The sequence below is a fragment of the Lagopus muta genome, chromosome 5 (assembly GCF_023343835.1).
Source record: "Lagopus muta isolate bLagMut1 chromosome 5, bLagMut1 primary, whole genome shotgun sequence".
Lineage (NCBI taxonomy): Eukaryota > Metazoa > Chordata > Aves > Galliformes > Phasianidae > Lagopus > Lagopus muta.
This window is the reverse complement of record NC_064437.1, coordinates 8,055,216-8,076,409: the sequence shown is the minus strand read 5'-3', so window position 1 is coordinate 8,076,409 and position 21,194 is coordinate 8,055,216. Positions and strand designations below refer to the sequence as shown.

General features: G+C 53.9%; 2 protein-coding genes across 2 annotated transcripts; both read left to right on the top strand.

The window, feature by feature from the left end:
• Positions 1-5,991: 5,991 nt before the first annotated feature.
• FOXE3 (forkhead box E3) lies at positions 5,992-7,784 on the top strand. The gene has a single exon (XM_048945989.1). It carries the CDS (start codon positions 6,006-6,008, stop codon positions 7,167-7,169), a length of 1,164 nt encoding a protein of 387 aa, XP_048801946.1. The 5' UTR covers positions 5,992-6,005; the 3' UTR covers positions 7,170-7,784.
• A 9,831-nt stretch (positions 7,785-17,615) lies between these two features.
• FOXD2 (forkhead box D2) lies at positions 17,616-20,318 on the top strand. Its single transcript, XM_048945988.1, is given in 4 exon segments — positions 17,616-18,495; positions 18,498-18,527; positions 18,529-18,639; positions 18,642-20,318. Coding segments are annotated over 4 exon segments (1,335 nt in total). The 5' UTR covers positions 17,616-17,784; the 3' UTR covers positions 19,125-20,318.
• The last annotated feature ends 876 nt before the right edge of the window (positions 20,319-21,194 follow it).

Here is a 21,194-nt window from a genome sequence, read left to right as displayed (position 1 = left end):
CAGGTGCGTTCTGTGTTGTTGAGCAAAGATGTCCCACGTGAAAAACACCCTCCAGTGGTTTCCTAATTCTTAAGGCTCTTTCCCATCCTGCTTCCCAAATGGTTTGTCAGGAAGGTCCCCAAATATAGGAGGGAAATGGTGACTGCATCCTGCTTGGGCCACTGAAAGAGACAGAGCCTCCTGGCACTGCACTGCTGCAGCGTGCTCAGCACTTGCTGGAATCCCTCTTCAGCCCCTTGGGAACACAGGCAGTAATTGACTTAATGAATTTTGATGTAATTAGCCCAATGCCAGCTCTCAGCTGGTGGCCCACAAGTGCATTTGGCAAAGGCTTCAATGTCTGCTGCGCCTGTGCCTGCTGATGGAAGATATGTGCTGCTGTTTGGTTGGTTGTTGGTCTCCTTTTGGTGGAGAGATGACAGTGTGTCTACAGCAGCCAAGGGCCACAGTCTGGCTGTGCTAACATCCTCTCTATAGGCTCTGGCCAACACTGGGCTGTGCTCCTGGCAGCTGGCCATCATGGACCCAAAGCTTTTCAGGCTTCTCTCTCAGGCAGCCAAACTCTTGAGATTAGCTCAAAAAGAAGTGGGGCATCCATCCCATCCATCTGCATTTTCACCACCATGAGCAATGCTAGGTCATTCTTTGCCTTCTGGGTTGTGCAAGAAGGATCGTGGTTTTCACACTGAGCTTTGCAATGAGGGCTTCTCAACCATGGTCCAAGGAAAAAAAAAAATGAATAATGATGAAATGTGAACAAATCCTTGCCCATCTGAGAAACCTGTGATGGAAACATGATTGGTAACCCTGGGATGGGGGCCAGCCCCTGTCTTCCAGGATGCTTACAGCAAGGCCACCTGCCTGGTAAAAAGCTTTCCCTGATGCTCTGTTTGTTGTCCATCCCCTGGGTTTTTGTTGGCTGCCCACATCCAGCCCCCAGCTCCTTAAGAAGACAGCAAGCAGCGAAAGAATAATTAGCAACTGCCAGCCTTGGGCCTTTGTGACTCTGCAAGGCAAAGCCAGCTCTGTGTTGCCTATGGGATTTCCTAATACAAGTTGGGCAGACCAGTGAGCTGAGTGTCAGTGCTGTGGGCTGAGGGTTGTGAGCAGGAAAAGTGGGTTGTGGAGCAGCCCTGAGAGCTGCAGGCATGACAGTGTAAAGCCAATGGAAGGAGATGTTGGAGATCCAAGCCTCTCTTATAGATAGACCAAGCCTGGCATGGACTCATCCAAGCAAAAGCAATTAGGCAAATCCCATGTCCTGACAAGGCAAGATGCAGCTGGGTTTGTATCCACTGAGGCAGGAGCAGAAGTGATGTGTGGGTGTCTCCAGAACTAAGAGGCAATGGGTGAACTACAATCTGCTTTTCCTGTGCACCCAACTCTGATGGGATCTGGTGCTGGTGTCATCTGCCTCCCTGCATCCAATGCTGCTGAGATGTGGAGGTTCCCATCCCAGGTGGAGGATCCCGGTGACCACAGCTTTTCAGAAGTGGAGAAGGTTTCAGTGGATTTCTGTGGACCTCCAAAATAATGAAAAGATTTCTGGGTTGATACTCCCAGCCCCAAGCAGGACTGAGCAGGGATAGTTTTGGCTAGGAGGAATGTGAGACAAACACTGTGATTCACAGTTGTCCAGTCTGATTTGAGTCTGAATTGCCTCTCTTGCCTTATCATGGGGAAATTATGTGATGAGCAATGGCCTATTGTGGCTGAAGACCCTTTTCTTGAAATTTCCTTTTGTGTGAACTTTTAGTCATCGATCATCCGTGGGATGCTCTCAAAAGCAGGTGAGGTCTCTAAAATCTAAGCCAGGCTATCTCCTCTCTAGAAAATCAACTTCTCCAGCAGCACAGATATATGCCTTGTCCCTTCTGCCAGGCGTTAGGACGTGGTTCTAGGAGATTGCTTTCCAAGCAACATCACACTTGGCTCCACCACCTCATGTGCATCTCCATGAGCATCTCCTTCCTTTGCCTGCACCATCAGGATGGGACTGACAGAGGTGCCTGGCCAGGCCAAGGGGGATTAAAGAGCCTTTGTCTCAAAAGCATTTTAAACAGAGTGAAAAAACCCAACCTGCCAGCCCAGCTACAGGCAGATGGGGTGGAAGGTACAAGACAGAGGGAAATTCTCCATGACAGAGGTGTGCTCCTGGCCTAAGGGGAGGGAAAAGGCCATTATGTTAGGAGTGAATGAAATCACTCCTGGCAGGAGCATTACCAGAGGAAAAAGAGAGTGAGTAGGAAGTAAGCAAGATGGGATTTCAGCTGTCTGCCTGGGCTTGCAGCTAATCAGTCTGGTGGTGAGAGGAGGAAATGAGCCTAGTTGCCTGTTTCCATGATGGAAATGCCAAAATTTCACGTATGAGCTTTGCAGAATGACTGTGCAGGATGACAGGTTTTAACCATCTCCCTGCTCTGAGGAACCTGGACAGGGCTCTGATGGGATGGGGTGGTTTCTAAGCGATATGCCAAAGTTCCTTGCAAAGATCTGCTCTTGTAGGGGATGTTCCCAGTCATGCTGTGTCATGGTTTCTTCACCATTTCTGTGGACCACGTAGCTGGAATCCCTCATGAACAAGAGGGCATACATGGGTGTGCTCTGCTCTGAGCAGTGCTCTGTTAGGGCAGCTTCACCAAGAGACTCTTCTCTGACCTGTGCTGTGATTGCACTGCAGCAATCACAGTGGCTCCTTAGTTGTTTTATGAAAACGGATACCTATGTGTTCCTGATTAAACCCTGTGCACAACTATGGCTCTTTGCTCTTCTCAGTGTGTTGAAGGCAGTGGGAGGGATTGCTGGGCCACCAGCTTGATCTCGCCTTGCGCTTGGGTTTTGGCAGTGGGATGTGGAGATGGGGCAGAAGATAGACTTTTATAAATCATTTCAGGAAAAAAGGTAAATTTAAATATTGATGTCCCCCACATCGTGAGGTTTTACTTGTAAAGAAAGTACTGAAGTTCATGGAAGTCAAATCTCTAAAACTCAAAAACAAATTTTGCCCTTGGAAGTCATGGTTTTCTGTAACTTCAATCTTTTTCTATTTCCCTTCAGTTTAAATGAATTCATGCTTCACTTAACAGTATTATTTTGGGAAGAAAATCTTAAATAGCCATCTTGGGGGAAAAACTTCACAAAGGTGAAGAGTGGCTTATAAGGTGGTTGTTTTTTTGTTTTGGTTTGGTTTTTTTTGGACACTTTTTCCCAGTGTTCCCAGCTTGCTAAACACTTTGCCTATACTCTCTGTGAAGAAAGAGGAGCTGAGATGTGATGGGAGCTTCTGTAGAGTTCTCTGCCTGGGAGCTGAGAGCATGACTGGATTCAGGCAGCAATGTGATGAGGCTGGGAATAGGGATGGGTCCAACTGCTTCCATATCAAAGCAGTACTACCTGGCCAGCTTTCAGCAAAGGAAACCCACCTATGTTTGGTTGTTGCTGAAGTATTTCAGTGCCAGGTGTGTGTCATGGCAGCATCCCTCAGAAATCCTAGCTCAGATGCTGGGGGATACTTTGGGCTGCTTGCTGCAGCAATTGGTGGGAGAGGAACTGGAGAGCTTCTCAATCCCATACCCATAGCGTGGCTGAGGTACAGAGAAAATGTGGTTTACTCTCTCTGCATTGTCATTGTAAAGAGAGACTCATCCTGTTTGCGTGGTTGCTGTCTTTATTACTATCCTATATCACTCCAAGTGATAAAGCACGTGTGGGAATTAGTGTCTGTCCGTTTTGGATTTCCTTGCTCAGTGCTACAACTCGGTCTGTTTCCTGCCTGTGTGCTCCTGCCCACCTCTGCCCTGCTGCTTTATCCATCTATCAAAACCAGTCTGACATCTGGGCCCCAACGCTGCGAGGCTGGGAGTGCTGTGAACAGTCCCAGCAGCTCCCAGGTGACCCCACACCAACTGGAGTCAGACTGAAGTCCAACAGGGGGCTTCTCCCACGATGGATACAATTACATCAGAGCAGGGCCTTGGGCTATGAGCACCCCTATGGGGTGGGTCTTTGTGTCCTGTTGTCCAGATGAGATTGTTTTTCCTTTGCAGGTGCAGGTAGCTCCAGACCCAGTCGTGGTGTTGTGTTCTCACCTCCAAATCCTTTTCTGATGTTTAGGCCACTAAAATAAAGAGGAAAAGAGTGATGTGATTGCTTGTGGGACCAAATGAGAAAAGCTTTGTACCTTTTAACTCTTTTTCCTCTCAGTCTGCTTCTTGCTGTATCGAGATGCATACCACTCTTTGTCTCTGCGTGAAGATCTCAGCAGTGTGAGCCTGCAGAACTGGAGGTTTCCATCCCCCAGGGAGTTATTTTCTGTAATTCAGACACAAAATCAAGTTAAATGCATGCTCCTGGAGAAATATATGTCCGTGTCCTTTTCCCCTGGTTCTCCTGGGGTGAATGAATGGTCCCTGCCACGCTCTCTACTTCCTGCCCTCACTCTGAAGAACTGTCTTCCATTTAAGCAGAAGAAAGCTATAAAGAAAGAACTTTTACATACAGCAAGTGATCTTCCTGATTGTGTTGTTGTCTGCATTTGGCAGAAGGGACATGGTGGCAGTTTATCTGATACTAGCAGAAGATCAGTGGCCAACCAGGAGTGGACCCAGCATGGCTCTATTGGATCATGTGTTTCCCTGCTTGAACCCTGAAAAGAACAGGAGGTGAGCAATGAATGGAAAATAAAACAAGAAGAAAGACACAGACAGGCACAAGTGAGAGAACAAGTGATGGTGAGAAACAACTTGGATGATGAATTCTAACTTGGGCTGTAAAATAGAACCACCGGGAAATGCTGAAAGGAAAGGGATGGAGAAGAGCTTGGAAAATGGCTTTTAGCTGCTCTGCTATTGGAAATACTTCCAGCTAAAATGCAAAGTTGAAGGTTGTGATTTATTATTTTTTTTACTGCTCATGGGATGTGAGAGATCTGTCAGCACATTAATGGCTCAGGCATCTCCACCTGTCTTAATGGGATGTGGATGTGTAGCTGTAGATCAAGCTGTGATGTGGCTGTAAAATTCCCCCATCTTGTCCAGCCTACCATAGTGTAGATGGGGTGTGAGGCACAGAGGAGATGCTCAGTGGCAGATGAGGATGCCATGAAAGCCCAAGGCCAGTTGCAGTACTGGCAGGGCTGGCCATCAGCTCTGAAGTATAGGGTGTGACATGGAGAGTTCCAAGTGTTTTCCCCCAAACCCAACAAAGCTTTCTGAGTGTGGTGCACGCCTTCAGCCCCGGCCACCTACAGTGATGGAGAAGACCCCCTGCCCCTATACACCCCCAAAATACCATATCTGCCAGGCAGCCCTAAGCTGTGTGCATCCCTTCCCCCACTCTCATGGGGAAGATGAAAAATCCTTGTCTGGTTTCCTTACCCAGGAGCTCTTACCAGGAGACTGCAGAGGAATTAAACCGGGGTTCTCACTGAGCAGAGAAACTCCAGTTCACACTGCCGCTGTGTCCCGGCCCGGGTTGAATGATTTTCCCAGAGAGAAACAAAACGAAATCGAAGCAGTGCGAGGGTTCTGGGAGTGGCTTACCTGCTCTTGGGATGGGGGCCGGCTGTGGGATGAAACTCGCCTTGCTTTGGTCGACGGGACTCGCCTGGTTTTGTTATCTTTTCCTCGGAGGAAAAATGAATTAAAAACCAAGAGAGCGCCCCGGAAAATCACCCAGCCTGCTCAGGAGCGGATTTCCCCTGGGGGCATCGCTGCCAAAGAAAACCCCAGAGAGAGGCCGGGGGATTTACCCGTGGGAGAACGGTCCCATCCTCGGCGGCCTCCCCCCCGCGGCCCCCGGGGAGAGGGGCCGGGCTCCGGGGTGGGTTGGGGGGGCGGCCGCCCTATATATTACAAAGCAGCTCGGGGCCCTGCTCCCCATAGCCGGGTGCTGCCGCTGCGCTCATTTCCCCCCTTTTCCCTTCCCCTCCCTTTCCCTTTCCCCTTGGGCGGGGGGCTTTTACTCCTTCCGCCCCCCCCGCTTTACCCCTACCCCTCCGGCCGTATATGAACGCGGCCGGCTTCCCCTGCCTGCGAGGCATGTGCACGCTGCCGGCGGCCGGCCCCGCCGCCTCGGCCAGCCCCGGCTCTCCCGGGCCTCCCCGGGGTTCCACCCCCACCTCCCAGGTGAAGCCGGAGCCGCGAGGTGCCGGGAGCAGCTCCCCGCTGCCTCCTCCGCCTCCCGAGGAGCCGCCGCCTCCCGCCGGGGGCCGCCGGAGGAAACGGCCGGTGCAGCGGGGCAAACCGCCCTACTCCTATATCGCCCTCATCGCCATGGCCATCGCCAACGCCGCCGAGAGGAAGCTCACTTTGGGGGGCATCTATAAGTTCATCACCGAGCGCTTCCCTTTTTACCGGGAGAACCCCAAGAAGTGGCAGAACAGCATCCGCCACAACCTCACCCTCAACGATTGCTTCGTCAAGATCCCCCGGGAGCCCGGCCACCCCGGGAAAGGCAACTACTGGACGCTGGACCCTGCCGCCGAGGACATGTTCGACAACGGCAGCTTCCTGCGCCGGAGGAAACGCTTCAAGCGCACCGACATCACCACCTACCCTGGCTACATGCAGAACTCCAGCGCCTTCACCCCACCTCCCGCCGTCCGCCCGATGGCTGCCGCCACCCCCTACCCAAATGCCCTCTGCTCGCCCGCCTACAGCCCGCAGCTCTCGGGCACCGTCTTCCATCCCTACGCAACCGGGGTGGCACCGCCGGCACAGCACTCGCGGATGTTCAGCATTGACAGCCTGATCAGCGGGCAGCAGGCCCTGCAGCCCTCGCCGCCTGCCGAGCTGGCCCACCCCTCTCTGGGCTTAACTGGGACCGAACTAGCCCCCAGCTGCTCCGCCGGCACCTCGGAGCCTCCCTGCTTCCAGCCGCAGCCCGTCAGTCCTGGTTTGCTGAGCCGAGCCGGCCCCAACGCTTTGGCATACCCTTATGCTGCCTCGCCGCCCCATCTACCCGTAGGGCAGGGCAGCTACTCACCCGGCAGCCCACAGCTCTACGGGGCTCCCAGCAGACTGGCGCTGCCCACTGTGCGCCCCACTGCCTGCCCTGAGCACAACGAGCAGCTGCTGGGGCTCCCCGCATCGCCCCTCGGCCAGTTCAGCTCCGGCAATGCCTACAGCAGGCAGCCCAACTTCACCACCGGCCTGGAGCGGTACATGTGATGGGTCCAAGGATGGATGCGCCATGGATCCCGTGGATGGATGTGTGAACACGTCCCCATAGTGGGGATTGAGTGGGTGGGATGAGGTTCCTGCTCTTTGGCTGTGTGCAGACACAACCCTGTGTGCGCGGTGAAGGGGACCAAAATCTGACTCCTCTTTCCCAGCTGTGTTCAGTTGGAGAGGAGGTTCCTCCTGGAGGCAATGCTCGCATGGTGCAATGGGCAGGAACCCCAAAAGCAAGGAATGGTCCACAAAAGGGCTTTCTCCTCTTCCCTGGGTGCTCATTCATCACTGGAATGAGTCACCAAAAAAACCCCACTAAACCAATTTTAAAACAATATCTAAGGTGTTTATCCTCTTATTCCCCCATAGGAAAAAACAAAACACCTTGACTACTTCCTTTTTCTATGTTGAAAAATGACTTTCACTGTTAGAAAAGACTTTTTTAAAATAAAGCTTTTCTTTCCAACCTGTCCAGTGCTGCCATTCCCCTGCTCCAACCAAAGGAAATCCTCTGCTCGTGTTATTGTGCTGCTGTTGTGCCTCCACTGCAGGACTTGTACTTTTAGCGATGCTTTTTAAAGCTATTTTATATATTTGGTTTTGTTTTTTTTTTTTTTAAATAAAAGTGAATGGGAGCTAAGTGCTGCTGGGCTGTGGGAAGAATGCAGTTGAGCTCTTCATCACCAGGGAGCTGCAGAGTGTACCTTTCCATTGGCACAGCAGGAGTCCCTTGCAGGTGATACCCCTATTTAGCACCCCAAATTAGATCAGACCTTTCCTCCCTTGGCACAGCATCAATTAAAACCCAATGCATTCACTGCCCATCCTGATGCTGTTTATTTATAGGACTGTCCCCAGTGCCCAGCTAGGCAGTGAGGCAGGTGTTCCCTGCTGCTGGATTGTGTCCCCGTGGTGGGAGCTCTCACTTGTGCCTCTTCATTCCTTTATCCTATGCATGCTGTAAGAATTGAATGTGACGTTGGTGTGGAAGGGGAGAGAAGAAGCTGCTTTTCTCCAGGCTGGGGGCTACGGGCTGGCAGTGCACAAGGGGGTTCCTAGGGCAAAGCCAGGTGCCGTGCAAAGGAAAAATGGTGGTGGGGCGGGCAGGTGGTGCTGCTGTTCTCCAGATTGGTGCTTGGAAACCTAGTGCTGTGCTGAGCCTGCTCTTCCCCAATCCCACTGGAGCCTTGCATAGGTGGTAGCAAAAGGACATAGCTTGGGGAGAGTGGATGATCCCAAACTGGTGCGTGGTCCAGATGCTGGGGGGCAGCACCCAGATGCTGAGATACCCAGATGTTGGGGTGCAGCATCCAGCTGTGGGTCCCCCGAGGCCCCCTTCAGGCAGCCCCAGCACCCCACAAGCAGCACACAGCCCCCTCGCTGCAGGCTGTTAGCCAAAGAGGCTGCGAAGCATAGAGACCAGACCCCTTTTCTTCTCCCTTCAGATATTAATCCCCCCATGCACAAGCCTCTGGCACTCATACTGTGATTGTCATTGCACTAATGCCTTAAGAGTGTCTTCCTGGTTAACTTAATGTATCCCAACTAGGATTTAAGCTTTCATTTCAAAGCTTTGTTTACAGTTAGGGTGAATCTAGCAAATGAGTAGGATTAAGGTGTCATGTAAAGCATGAGCTGTGCTGAGACAGAGTAGTTTTAAGCTTTGTAAAGTTTATGCCTGTGCCCTTCGCCTGTTTTAGTGTCTTTTCAGTATATGTGTTTCATGAAAAAGAGGGATTTGAAAGAAATAGGAGTAATTATCACTCAGATTTGGGCTGTGAAACCGAGTCTCCTTTGAAATCCTCTGCTCTTTACTTAACAACATCCAGGGAGTTCTGAGAACATTAAGTAATGACATGCATAACCATCCCCATCCAGCACACACAAAAAGCCAGAGGTAAGACTTTCTTTGCTCTCTGCTATTGTGCAGTGAGTGTGATCCTTTGGGATCAAGGGTGCCAAAGAGATTGGTTTGGTGATGGGGCCATCGCAGGTGCCTCCTCACAGAGTAGCCCTTAAAAAATTGGGGTGGATTCACGTCTCTTATGTTTGGAACCAGGAGTTGTTTTCCCTTCAGAAATCCCAACAGCCCAGGGAGCACTTGGGTGCAAATAAACAGGGCATCAGCGGGGACTGTAACAGGAGGACATTTCGTGAAGGACTTGTTGGTCCTCCAGTAGTGTCTGATTCTGTCTGGATGCTGCCAGTTGTCCACTGCCAACTCCAGGGATGGACATTTTAGACATTAATGACTTTGTTTTATGCAATGCTTTGTCCCTTGTGAATACATCACTTGGAGAGGGCCGAAAGTTTGTCCATCTTAAAGGAAGAGGTCAGGATTGAGCCTTTAAATCCAACCAGTGATGGGCAATGGGTGGTGGGTGTAGTGCAACCAGCAGAGATGGACTTTGTTGGCTGATGAAAGCTTGGAGTAAATCGGTGTAAGGCAACAAGGGCTGGCTGAGCATTGTGTCTTGGGGGGGGGAGGGGGGTGGTGGTGTTGAATCATCACCTCTACCCCCTCATATTTAGGTTCCCTTATACACCACCACCCAACACAACCCTGACTTTGGCCTCTCCACAAGTGTGACGCGATGACCAGATCAAATCCCGCAGCCAATGTGGCGCTGCTGTCCCACCCAAGAACCCTTCTACAAACGCATCCAGAGGCTCCATCAGTGCCGACCCCGGGACAGGGACGAGGTGGCCCTGAGTGACAGCCCCCGTGCTCGGGCCAACACTGACCTCCAGTGGAAATCCCTGGGAAGCCGCTTCCGACCGGCTCGGGGGGGGCGGCTTACAGAGCCCCTGAGCTCCCCCTCACCAGCTTCATGCTGGGCAAGGGGACCTGAGGGTGCTCCTTGTGTGGCCTTCTAGCATTTGTCCTCATCGAGACACAGCAGGGTGTCACGGAGGCTTGGGGCACAGTCGAGACCAGAGGGAAAGGGATTCACTCAGTTATTTATCAGAGCAGCAAGTGGGATGCAACCTCCAGGCTGGGAATGGGGACCTGCAAGCTCCTGAGAGAGCATCAAAGATTATTTATTTCCCAGTCTCATCATTGAGACTAAGAAATTGTAACATTACAATTTGACTTTTATGAATGTATTGAAGTAACCCTGTAACACCCAACACCAAGAAGCAGCCCTGGCCCATGTTGCATGGAGAAAAGGTGTACCTGAGCTGGTTATGTACAACACCTGGGAATGCTCTTTTCCAGTTCGCATCAGCTCTGCTGGCTGGAAGGAAACAGCGTATGATGTCGGAGGAATTAATTTACCAGTGCAGATCAGACCAACCCATGTTTCTGGTTATGTCCTTCTCAGATATTCCCAGCTTGAGAGACAAGAGATTGAGTATCAATAAGGTGACACTGTTGCACCACGTCATTTTGATTTTCAGAAAGATGCCTCACGTGGAGATGTAACTCCTGAGCACCCCATCTGGCACTTATCCACAGCAGACACACATTTGCAGGTTAGCAAACAGGGCTGCTGGATCCATCTCCTCACTGGGAATCATACGTTCCACCATCCCTGAAGTACCCAAAGACCCAGTTTGGGAACATTCAGCTCCCAGAGCCCAAACGCATCCCAAAGCTTCAGTGCATTGCCTTCTTTGCCCAGAGGTGTCCAACCCATCCACTTGGCCATATCCCAATGGAGGTGATGGCAGCGAGCACGGCTCTACCTGCTGCACTGTGGGCAGCACCCACGAGGTGGCAGCCAGGTGACACCTGGACAAGATCCCACCGCCACAGAGCAGCTCCAAGCAGCATCTCAGCCAGCCCTCTCTTTCTGGGCTGTCTGCTGCTTGGATTCTCCCTCGACTGATGCTCACCATCTAAGTATAATTGCAATACAAAGTCGTTTCAGAATAGCGTGCAATAGTGGCTAATTATTTGGAACAATTATACATAACAAAGACAGAGCCAAGCAGCAAGAGGGCTTAATTGTCTGGCCAAGCATGAAATAGCACCGGATTATCGCGGACAGGGGGAGGGGATGCAGGGCAGGAGAATTGCCCCATAGAATAGGCAGGAATCCCGGCTGCTCGGGAAGGCAAAGTTTATTGAAGAACTTGAAAATTCCTCTTTGAAGCATCTTCTGAAATACCGGAGAAGACATGAAAAGGATAATGACTCAGAATATGGGCTTAGTGCACAAATCCCCACGCTGATGGACTCCAGGTTTGCAGACGCTTAAGCACATGCTTAAATTTTAAGCACATGAATGGTCCCCTTTGACGGCTCACGTGCTTAGAGTTAAGCTCAGGCATAAGTGTTTGTAGGATTGGAGCCCAGATTTTTATTACGACGAGGTTCCTCTCTGCAGTGATAGGAAATACAAGACTTATGAAGTGCACGAGCTTCCAGCGTGATGCAGTGCTCAGAGGCACCTACTTCAAGCCAGGGGACACCCAAATCTGTCTCTGCATGGGGGCACCAGCACATGGGAGGTCAGGAGCAGTGTAGGCAGGGAAGGTGCAGGAAACAGCACATGAGCAACTCAGTGCCACACAGCTCCTCCTCTCCAGGTGCTTTTTGCATGAGCATGCACCTGCTTTTCCTGCAGAATAAGGTTTCCCTCATGTGAGACCTTCCCTGCTCCTTCTCTGTCCCTGAACATGTTTTGCAAGGCAAAATTGCTTTTTTTAAAAAATTAATTTATTTTTACTTTTTCCCATTTACATAAGACAGCCTCCCAGTGGGCAGAAGCATCTGTCCCCATGCTTGGATCTAGATCACTGTTTTTCAGTTATCTTTAGGGCTGGATGGATTTGTGTGCTTGGGATACAAGTGTTTGGTGGGGCTGACCCTGACTATAGGAGGGTGCAAGACCCATGCTGCTGCTGCCCCCATGGACTCTCATTGCATCTCCCAGATCCAGAGATGCTGATGGCAAGGGTGCCCATAGCAACCATGTTCACTCTTGGGTTTGGGACCACTGCTGGCTGCACTGGAGCACATTATATGATACAGACACTGTGTTACGTGCCCACTTTGTACCTCCCCCAGAGGCAGGCAGATGCATGGGGTGTGGGAAGAACACATTTCCTTCTCCACCTTTCCATCCAAATGCCCATGTCAGGGTGAGTGGACATCCTAGTTGTGGCCCTGGAGCACTTGCTGTGATACCTCAGCACATCACCAGCCCCTCACAGCGTGCCTGTGCAAGCACCTCAGAGCAGGCTGGAGGATTTTCTCCAAAGCCAAGGGTTAATTATCCTTTATTGGATAATTTTCAGCTGCCAGACCTGGCGATGAAGGGGATTTCCTCTAGATGGCACGCTTATCTCTGCACAGCAAGCGTTGCCGGCAGCCCACAGCCTGCTGTGCAGTGGGGTCCTGAGCCTGCGGCTGGTCCTGGGGACAAAGAGCATTTAACCCTCATCCCACTCCCATCCCCACCTGCAGCTCAGCCATTGCCCTGCTGGACCCAAGTGATGTATTTTCAATGGGATGTTTTACCCTGATGCTTTCTGCCCTCTTCTAATGCAATTGTAAGTTGACATCTAGGCTGTGGGTTAGTAGGATGCGGTTGGCTGGGTGATGCTGAGCAGAAATCAGGTCTTTTCCAGAAGTGTAAAGCCAGATGTGAAGCATCAGCCTTCCTTCAGCAGCCCTCAGTGCAGCTTCTGCATGTTAACAGCTTTCCCTCTCTCATCCTCTGTTCAGCTTAGGACAGCAATTTCTTTTGGTGGTGTGAAGAAAAGCATAGGGGATGTTCACAATGATCTGGAGCTGCCAGGGATGGATTTCTTGTGTATTCCTTTTACCTATTGTGCATCTATGTTATAGAAATGGAGAACTGCTTCCTGCAGTGCCAGACTGTGGGGTGACACTGTAATGAGTTGGGGACACAGTGGGGCATTGTCACCCACAGCTGTGTGCTGGGAGCACTGGAGCTGAGTTTGATCACTGTGCAGCTTCAGCCCTGGGCTGTTCCAGTGCTTCCTGCCTTGGTATTTTCACTTGTTTGCATCTGATAAAATGTCCACCAGCTGCACAGCCTCTTTTCTGCCTGGCTGTCATTTGCTGGATAAGGGGATGGGGTTAAGATACTGGGCTCTGCTGCTCTGCATGGCCTCTGGTGAGATGCTTCACCTTCCTTTGCAGACTTCAGACTTTTTCCCTGTTTATTCAGCTCCTTCCCAACATGGGAATAGAGGAAATCAAACCTGTGCAGTAGCAGCGTTATAGTTGCCAGCTGACGTCATCTTATCTGAAGCCAAGAGCAAAATGTATCCACAAACTTGTTTGCAGGCAGATCTGTAGGTACCAGTGCGTATTTGCAGGACTGATCTTGTACAAGATTTGTCCCAACCTCATCTGTGTATGAGGATTGCTGGATACTCCCATGTACAAAGAACATCCAGAAAGAAGGAAAAATAACAATAATAATCAGTTTCCTGGGCACATTTGGGATGACAAAATGCTAACACGGAAACCTGGACTACAAGACCTCATCACAGGTTACTACAGCCATGTGAATCTGGCCATATGGTCTTGCACTGGTGTGCCCACTTTTGGGAAATGTGATTCCTTCCCATATGGATCCCCACCCCCCCCAAAAATCCTCCCTACTATTTTCAGGGGATTGAGGGAAGAATGAAATGATTTAGCAGGCTTGTTTTCACAGGGATATTTTTCCTTGTGCGGTAGGCACCGTCACCAGGCTGTTCTGTGCGTGCTGCCATGTGCCAGACCATAATTACCTTTCACATGCATCAGCCTTTGGCTAATGTGCTTTTTATGGCAACCAGGAGAGCTGGATTTGGTGAGTCTCAAAAGTGCACCTGGTGCTTTATGGCTCGAAATCGCTGCGCTCCTCTGAGTCATGGAAGTTTGTGTATCCATCCCTTTTCATGTCGGATTGCTGAAGAACGGTGTGCAAAGAAAAGCTTACACCAAGTCAGAGTTAATCAGTTGGGTGTTATGAGCTTGCCTGGTGGGCTTCAGGTCCGTGTGGGATGGGATCAGTAATGAAAAAAGAGCAGCAGATTAAGCTGTTGAACTCCAAGTCCAAAGCCAAGGTCCTAAACTCAGATCCCAGCACGTAACAAAGGTGTGTGAACATCTGAGTGCTGCAGGGGTGGACGGAAGCTTTTGGCATCAGTGCTCCCCGAAGTGGGAATTGGGGTCACTTGGCATCACCTGGCCATTCCCACCCATCTCCCCGTGCTGGGAGCTGCTGGGGAGCAGCTGCCACCTCACCTTGACGTTACGGGGCTGGGAATAATGGCTGTGCTGCAGGGAGCAGCGAAGGTCTGAGCCTTGGCTATGGAAAGGAGAGAAATAATATCAAAGGAAATCACATAAGTGGAAAAAGAGCCCCCTGGGGCAGCCCGGGCAGCAGCAGGTCTGTCTTGGTCATGTTTTGAGAGAAGTGAGAGGTCAGCCAAGCCTGATAACGAGGTAATACAGAAAAATCCGTCGCTGAGCCTTAGGGGACTTGGAGATGCTCTTCACGTCAAAATAAACGAATTTGGATGCTGCCCTGCCGAGGAAACAACAACGATTAAGTCTTGCGGAACCAACAGCCCCTCTGGAAGGACCCGAAGCCCCGCAATGCCCACGAGAGCAGGGCGAAGCTGCGGGGCCCGATGCTGCCCTTCCCCAGCAGAGTATAGGATCAGGGCTTTGCTTCGTTAAATCCCATTATCGGGGGCCGCTCCGGCCGGGACGGGGACTTCTCGCAGCCGCGCTGATGTATTTGTCTCCTTGTAGCCGGCAAATAGAGGGGGGGGGGGGAGGGAAGGCAAAGAACGAGCTTTGCCTCGTGGGTAAAAAAAAAACCGTTTGGCAGCCGGTGGGGGTTCAGAGATGACCCCGGGAGGGGGGATCTGGAGCCCCGGGGACACTGCGAGGAGCAACCTGCCCACGGGGGCTGCGTTAGAGCAGGAGGGAAAGGCAGTGAAAGTCCATTAATAGGAGAAAATAAACGCTGTTCGGCGTGTTTCGGCTGTTCCAGTTTCCCTATTAAGACTTAAGGACCGGGCAGCTTTCGACCCCAGGCGCTTCTGATAGCACAGCTTAACGTGGGACGCGAGAGAATTAGGATTAAAACAGGAGACGGCAAGGGCCGTCCGTCGCGAAATATTTCAGAGAGGAGAGCAGAAAAAATTAATGATCTGCCGAAGGAAAAGAAGGCACAAGGCGTAAGGCATCCCTCCCACCGCTGCACGCGTGGGGACCGTGCAGTGCTGACGACCTTTTTGGGGTCGATCTGTAGGGTTGCTGTTTCGGGACACCGCAGCGTTCCGCACTCGGCGCAAGGAGCGCCCGTAGGGCCGGCGGGGTGCCCGGGATCCCAGCGGCTGCTTCATATCAGCCCAGGTTTTCCCTTTCCTAATTTCAAGACGGCTGCTTTTTAGGTACTTTTTCTCGTTTTAATTTGGTTTCCGCGGTCGATTTTGCGTGACAAAAGCGAAGAGGCACCGGGTCCCCTCCGCCGTTTTTGCGGGCGGTGCCAAACTCGGGGCGCGGCGCTTTGGGGGCAGCCGAGAGCCGCGGCGGTGCCCACTGTGCCCGGTGCCCACTGTGCCCGGTGCTCTCCGTGCCCGCCGTCCCCTCTCGTTTCGCCGTTCACAGCCCTCCCCCGCAGAGTAACAACGAGCAGCTCCCGGCGGTTCCTTTCTGCCCCGGATCGCACCGAGTGGAAATTCAATCGCCCGTTGTGTGTGTGGTCGAAATCTCTGGCAGCTGCTTCGGAATTTTTTATGACACTTTCGTTTATGTAGGGGAGGCATAACTATTATTTTACTTAATAAAAATGGAAATGGGCTCGGGTCCTTTGCCTCCCTCCCCGCTCCCTTCCATTTGTTCTCCCCACCGCATTTCCGCGGGGCTGGGAGGAGAGATGCCGCATCCCTAAAGCATTTCGCAGCGTCAGATGGGGAGAACGATCATCGATGTACGTACATGTAGGAGAGGGGCGAGTTTAAGTTGCTAAACGGAGCGTTAGAGCGGTTTAAAAGCGAAAGAACCCAGAAAAGCTCTCTCAGGACACACTCTCACCTTCGAGAGAAGCGCTCAGCCCCGTTCTGCACCGACTTTTCCTTCCGTTCGATGAATCCTTCCCGAGCGCAGCGCTGACTGCGAGGGCGGAGGATGCGCTTGGCTCCGTGCGGGGATGCGGTACCCAGCCGGTACCGGCCCGATGCACGGAGTCGTTAGGGTTTGATCGTTAGGATTTGAGTAATTATTGTGAGCGGCATTTGGAAGCGGGGCCGCGCAGCTGTTTGGCCCGGCTCCCCGGTATTAGTGCTGGAGATTTTATCACCAAATGCTCGCACCTGTTAACAGCAGAGAGCGGCAATCCATCACCACAGATTCTCACACTGCTGAGCGCAGCTTTTGGAGGGGGGCACCGCCAGCCCCCCGGATGCGAGGGCTGAAATTGCAGTTGGTGGGACAGGGGATCCCGGACCCCTCGGGTTCCCAAGTAGTACCCGAAGGATTTTGGAACATCCTTTTTCCACTATCCCCTTCCTCTCAAACCGGCATCCCACCTCCCGGGGGAGAGGGAGCCCTCGGGAACGCAGAGGCTCGAAAGGAAAACCCGTGTGAGCGCTGCTCGCAGTACAGATGGGGAAAATGCGGTGGTCTTGTCTGTGTCACCAGCCCCGCACCGGGGTGGCCACAATGCTTTGCCCTGGGAAGGGGCACGGATCTGCGGCTTTAGGAAGAGGGCTGAGTAGCCACAGGTCCCAGCTCCGCTCCTTGCACCTGCCGGGCGGCAGAGGCCCCGCGGGAGCCCTCGGGAAGGTGGCTTTCCAGGCAAGGTGCTGTCTCTCGGTGACGTGTCGGTGACGTGAGCACGTGGAGAAAGGGAGGACTGGGACCCCAAAATCACTCCCTTGGTCCCCCCCCCACCCCCCCGACACACACACACCGGGAGGTCTGAGGGCTCAGCCTCGGGGGCAGAGGACTCCCTGCAGCCGTAGAGCGGGGGGAGAGGGGGAGGCGGGAAGGAAGGCTTGGGGGAGCGGGCAGCACCTTTCCTCGAAAGCATCCCCGAGGGGACCCGTGCAGGGCTGGGAGCCCCTCTCCGTCCCCGCTGGGGCTGCGGTGGGCTCCACGTGACGCCGGAACGGCCGTATAAAGGCCCGAGGAGAGCTCGTAGGAGGCGCAGAGTGGAAGCGTTGGTCCCCGGTCCCAGCTTGGGAGGGGTGGGGAGGGGGGGGAAGCGCCTTCCAACCCCTGCCCTCCTCCCTCCATCTTCCCCCGTCTCTCCCTCCCCCCCCCAAAAGCGGCCGCCGCACCCCCAGCATCAGATATATATTTTTATCCCCCCCCCCCCCTTCCTTTTATTATCATTATTACTATTATTTGTCACTGCCGCTCTCCAGCTCCCTGCCCAGCCTCCGCGCTCCCCGTCTCTCCGCCCCCGCCCCGCGCCCCCTCCGCCGCCCCTCCCTCCGCAGCCACCACCCCGCAGCCCCGCCGAGGCTCCGCCAGCAGCGAACGGGGCGCGGAGCGGCGGCTCCGGGCCGCGGAGTCCCAGCGGCGGCCGCAGCCCCTCCGACACGGCGCGGCCCCGGGCCCATCCCGGGAACCGCCGCTAGGTGGGGGGGGGAGCCCGGCCCCGGCCGCCCCGGCCGCACAACAATGACTTTGGGCAGCAGCGGCGGAGGCGGCTGCGGGATCATGTCCGAGCGCTCCCCGGAGGAAGAACCGCTCTCCGAGGTGGAGGACGCGGATATCGACGTGGTGGGCCCGCCCCAGGACGGGGGCAAATACAGCGAGGACGAGGAGGAGGACGACGACGACGAAGAGGACGACGAGGAGGAGGGCGGTGGGCCGCTGGGGCTCGCCCTGCAGCGGAGCGGGGCCGCCAAGGCGCGCATGGGGGGGTCTCCGGAGCGGCTCTCCCCCGCCGGCGGCTCGGAGCCCGCGTGCGCCCGCGGGGCCGCGCCCGGGGAAAAGGCGCCCGCGGGTGGCGGCGGCGGCGGGGGAAAGAACCCGCTGGTGAAGCCGCCCTACTCCTACATCGCTCTCATCACCATGGCCATCCTGCAGAGCCCCAAGAAGCGGCTGACGCTGAGCGAGATCTGCGAGTTCATCAGCGGCCGCTTCCCCTACTACCGGGAGAAGTTCCCAGCGTGGCAGAACAGCATCCGCCACAACCTCTCCCTCAACGACTGCTTCGTCAAGATCCCCCGGGAGCCCGGCAACCCGGGCAAGGGCAACTACTGGACGCTGGACCCCGAGTCCGCCGACATGTTCGACAACGGCAGCTTCCTGCGCCGGAGGAAGCGCTTCAAGCGGCAGCAGCAGCTGCACCCGCCGCACCCCGAGCTGCTGCTGCGGGCCGGGGCCGCCGATCCCGCCGCCTTCCTGCCCGGCTTCGCCTACGGACCCTACGGCTACAACTACGGCCTGCAGCTGCAGGGCTACCCCCCGGCCCCCCCCGCACCACCACCACCACCACCACCCCGGCGGCGGGGGCTCCGCGGGCGCTTTCCCCCTTCTCGGCGCCTCACTGCCCGTTACCGGCTCCGCCGCCTCCCTCCGCCGCCTCCGTCTTCTCGGCCGCCTCCGGGCTGCCCTCGTTCCTGGGCGGCGAGCTGAACTGCAGGAAGTCCTTCTACCACCCCCAGCTCAGCCCTACGGCCCTCCCCGCCGCCCTCCTCCAGACCCTCAAGCCGGACCCCACGCCCGCGGGCAGCGGAGGCACCACCACCACCACCAACCCCTCCCGGCCCTCTTTTTCCATAGACAACATCATCGGGGGGGCCGTGCCCCCGCCGCCCAGCACCAACCCCAGCGCCGCGCCCGCAGCGCCCTACCCCTCGGGCCAGGCGGGCCCCCCGGCGCAGCTCCTGGCCGTGCTCAGCCCCGCCTTGGCCCCATCGCAGCCCCACGGCGGCCTGGCCCACGAGCCGCTCCTGCAGCCCGCGCAGAACTTTTCCGCTAAAATCACAAACGTGGGCAGCTGTCATTTTTAAAGCGTGCTGCGGAGAGGAGAGGCGAAGGGAGAGGGGGTGAGGGGTGGAGGGGTGGAAGGGAGAGTCGCGAACCAAACTGCCCCTTCCCAGCTCTCCCCCAAATCTCCCCTTCCCTCTCCCCGCTCTCTTCTTCCTCCCCTCAATCTCCTCCCGTTGTGTTTGAAGGTAGGATTTTTTTTTTTTTTTTTTTTTTTTTTTGTAATTTTATTTCCAGGCTCTGTGGCATCCGGATCTGTTTGTGTCTCTTTCGTAGGCGAAAAAGAAAAACAATTATCAGGAGGAGGGGGGAAAAAAAAAATAACCGTATTTCACCCTGCCAGCACCAAAGCTTATTTATAATGAGGCCCTAACGTAACCAACGTTTGTGGGAGTGGGGGGGCAGAGAAGGGTCTGAGGGTCCGAAATATTTTCTTTGAGAGGTTCGGGAGTCTCAAAATCACAGCAGAGAATGTGTGTGGGGGGGTTCGGGCTGTGCGGGCTCCCGGTGTGTGTTCACCTCTCCCCTTCTCTCAGATAAAATGTTTCAACGGCCCCGTCCTCTTTATTTTCTTCGAAGCTTTGGGTTTGTCTTTAAAAGGCACCGCTTTAGGGTATGTGTTGAAGAAGAAGAAAAGTCGGTGAAACTCAGGACTGCGGTTTAATTATTATTATTATTATTATTGCTATATATATTTTTTTTTCAATGGGACGTTCAAATGTACGTTGAAAGCAGATCCGATCCGTCTCGAAGTTCAGAGATTCCCACCCCGTTTTTTCTCTCCCCTTTTTCCGACCCCATCCTTGCGTGGGTTTTTGGTGTATCGGTAATTATTTGTATATAGATTATTCGGGAACTGATGAGCGGACTCCTCGCTGGTTGTGCATCCATCATATCTATTTTATTGAGAGAGAATCTGTGAATCGTTTCGATGTGGAAAAAAAAAAAAGAAAGAAAAAGGGGCGACGGCTTTTTTTTTTTTTTTTTTTTGGTCCACCCGTTGGTGTAAATTAATAAATGTTTGTGACCTGGTTTTAAAAGGAGGAAAAAAAAAAGAGAGAGAGAGAGAGAAAAAAAAAACCAAAATCCAAACAACAAAAAGGAAAATGCCGATGGTTCTTTGCGATGTCCTTTGTCACGGAGCCCCGTTCGGGCCTCGGGGGGAGCGCAGCGGTCCCACCGTCGGCGCTGCGCGGTGCGCCCACAGCCGCGGGTCCGTCCGCCGTCCGAAGCCGTCGCGGCTGTTGCTGCCGTCCCTCCGGGCCAACCCCCCCCCACTCCCCCAACCCATCCCCCCCCTCCCTCTTCGTCCCTATAGCTGCCGCGAGGTGGTCCCCGCTCCGGCGCACGGGAAAGCCGCTTCCATTCTCCTCTTTGATTTTGTTTTCTCTTTCTTGCGTTTTCTTTTCGTTTCTTCGCTCGCTTTTTTGGTACCCCCGCTCCAACCGTGGAGCCTCCAACCCTTCCTCTCTACCCCCACTCTCCCCCGACCCCTCTTCCTTTTATTTTGATTAGAAAAGTTGACACACGAGAAAATAAGTTGGAAGCTTCTCTTCCCTCCCCCCCCACCCCTCCCACCCCCCACCAAAGCACACCCGTCCCTTCGGGCCCGCAGCGTTTGAATGACCGCATGAAACTCGATCACCGCCGAAATTTTGCAACAACTCAGAGAGTAAATAAACATCTCCAAGTTTTCCCTTCTCCCCCGCCCCGTTCCCCAATTTATTGACAGGGACCAAAGGCGGCCGCTCGGTTTGTTTGGCGGTGGGGACGCGGATTTAAGCACTCGGGGCCTTTCTGCCCTCCGCGGTGCGCAACGCGGGGCTTTGTGCGGCAGCGCCGGGGGGCGGCGGTCCTTTTTCTCTCCCCCCCCCCCTCCGGGTTCCTCCCCTCCTCTCTTCCCCCTCTGTGTGCCACCCCGAATCTCGGCGCGGTTTGTTGATGTTGTTCCCGAACGTGCCGCCTCCCCGCAGCGAGCGGTCTCACATCTCCGCTTCACACACATTTGCTTTTGAAAAGCGATCTTCGTGTCCGGCACTTGGTTGTCTCCCTTTCATGTCCAGCTCCTACAAAAGGGGCTACAAGACTCGACA

Coding starts and splice junctions, on each gene's coding strand:
- FOXE3 (XM_048945989.1), top strand. CDS start 6,006: ATGAACGCGGCCGGCTTCCCCTGCCTGCGAGGCATGTGCACGCTGCCG.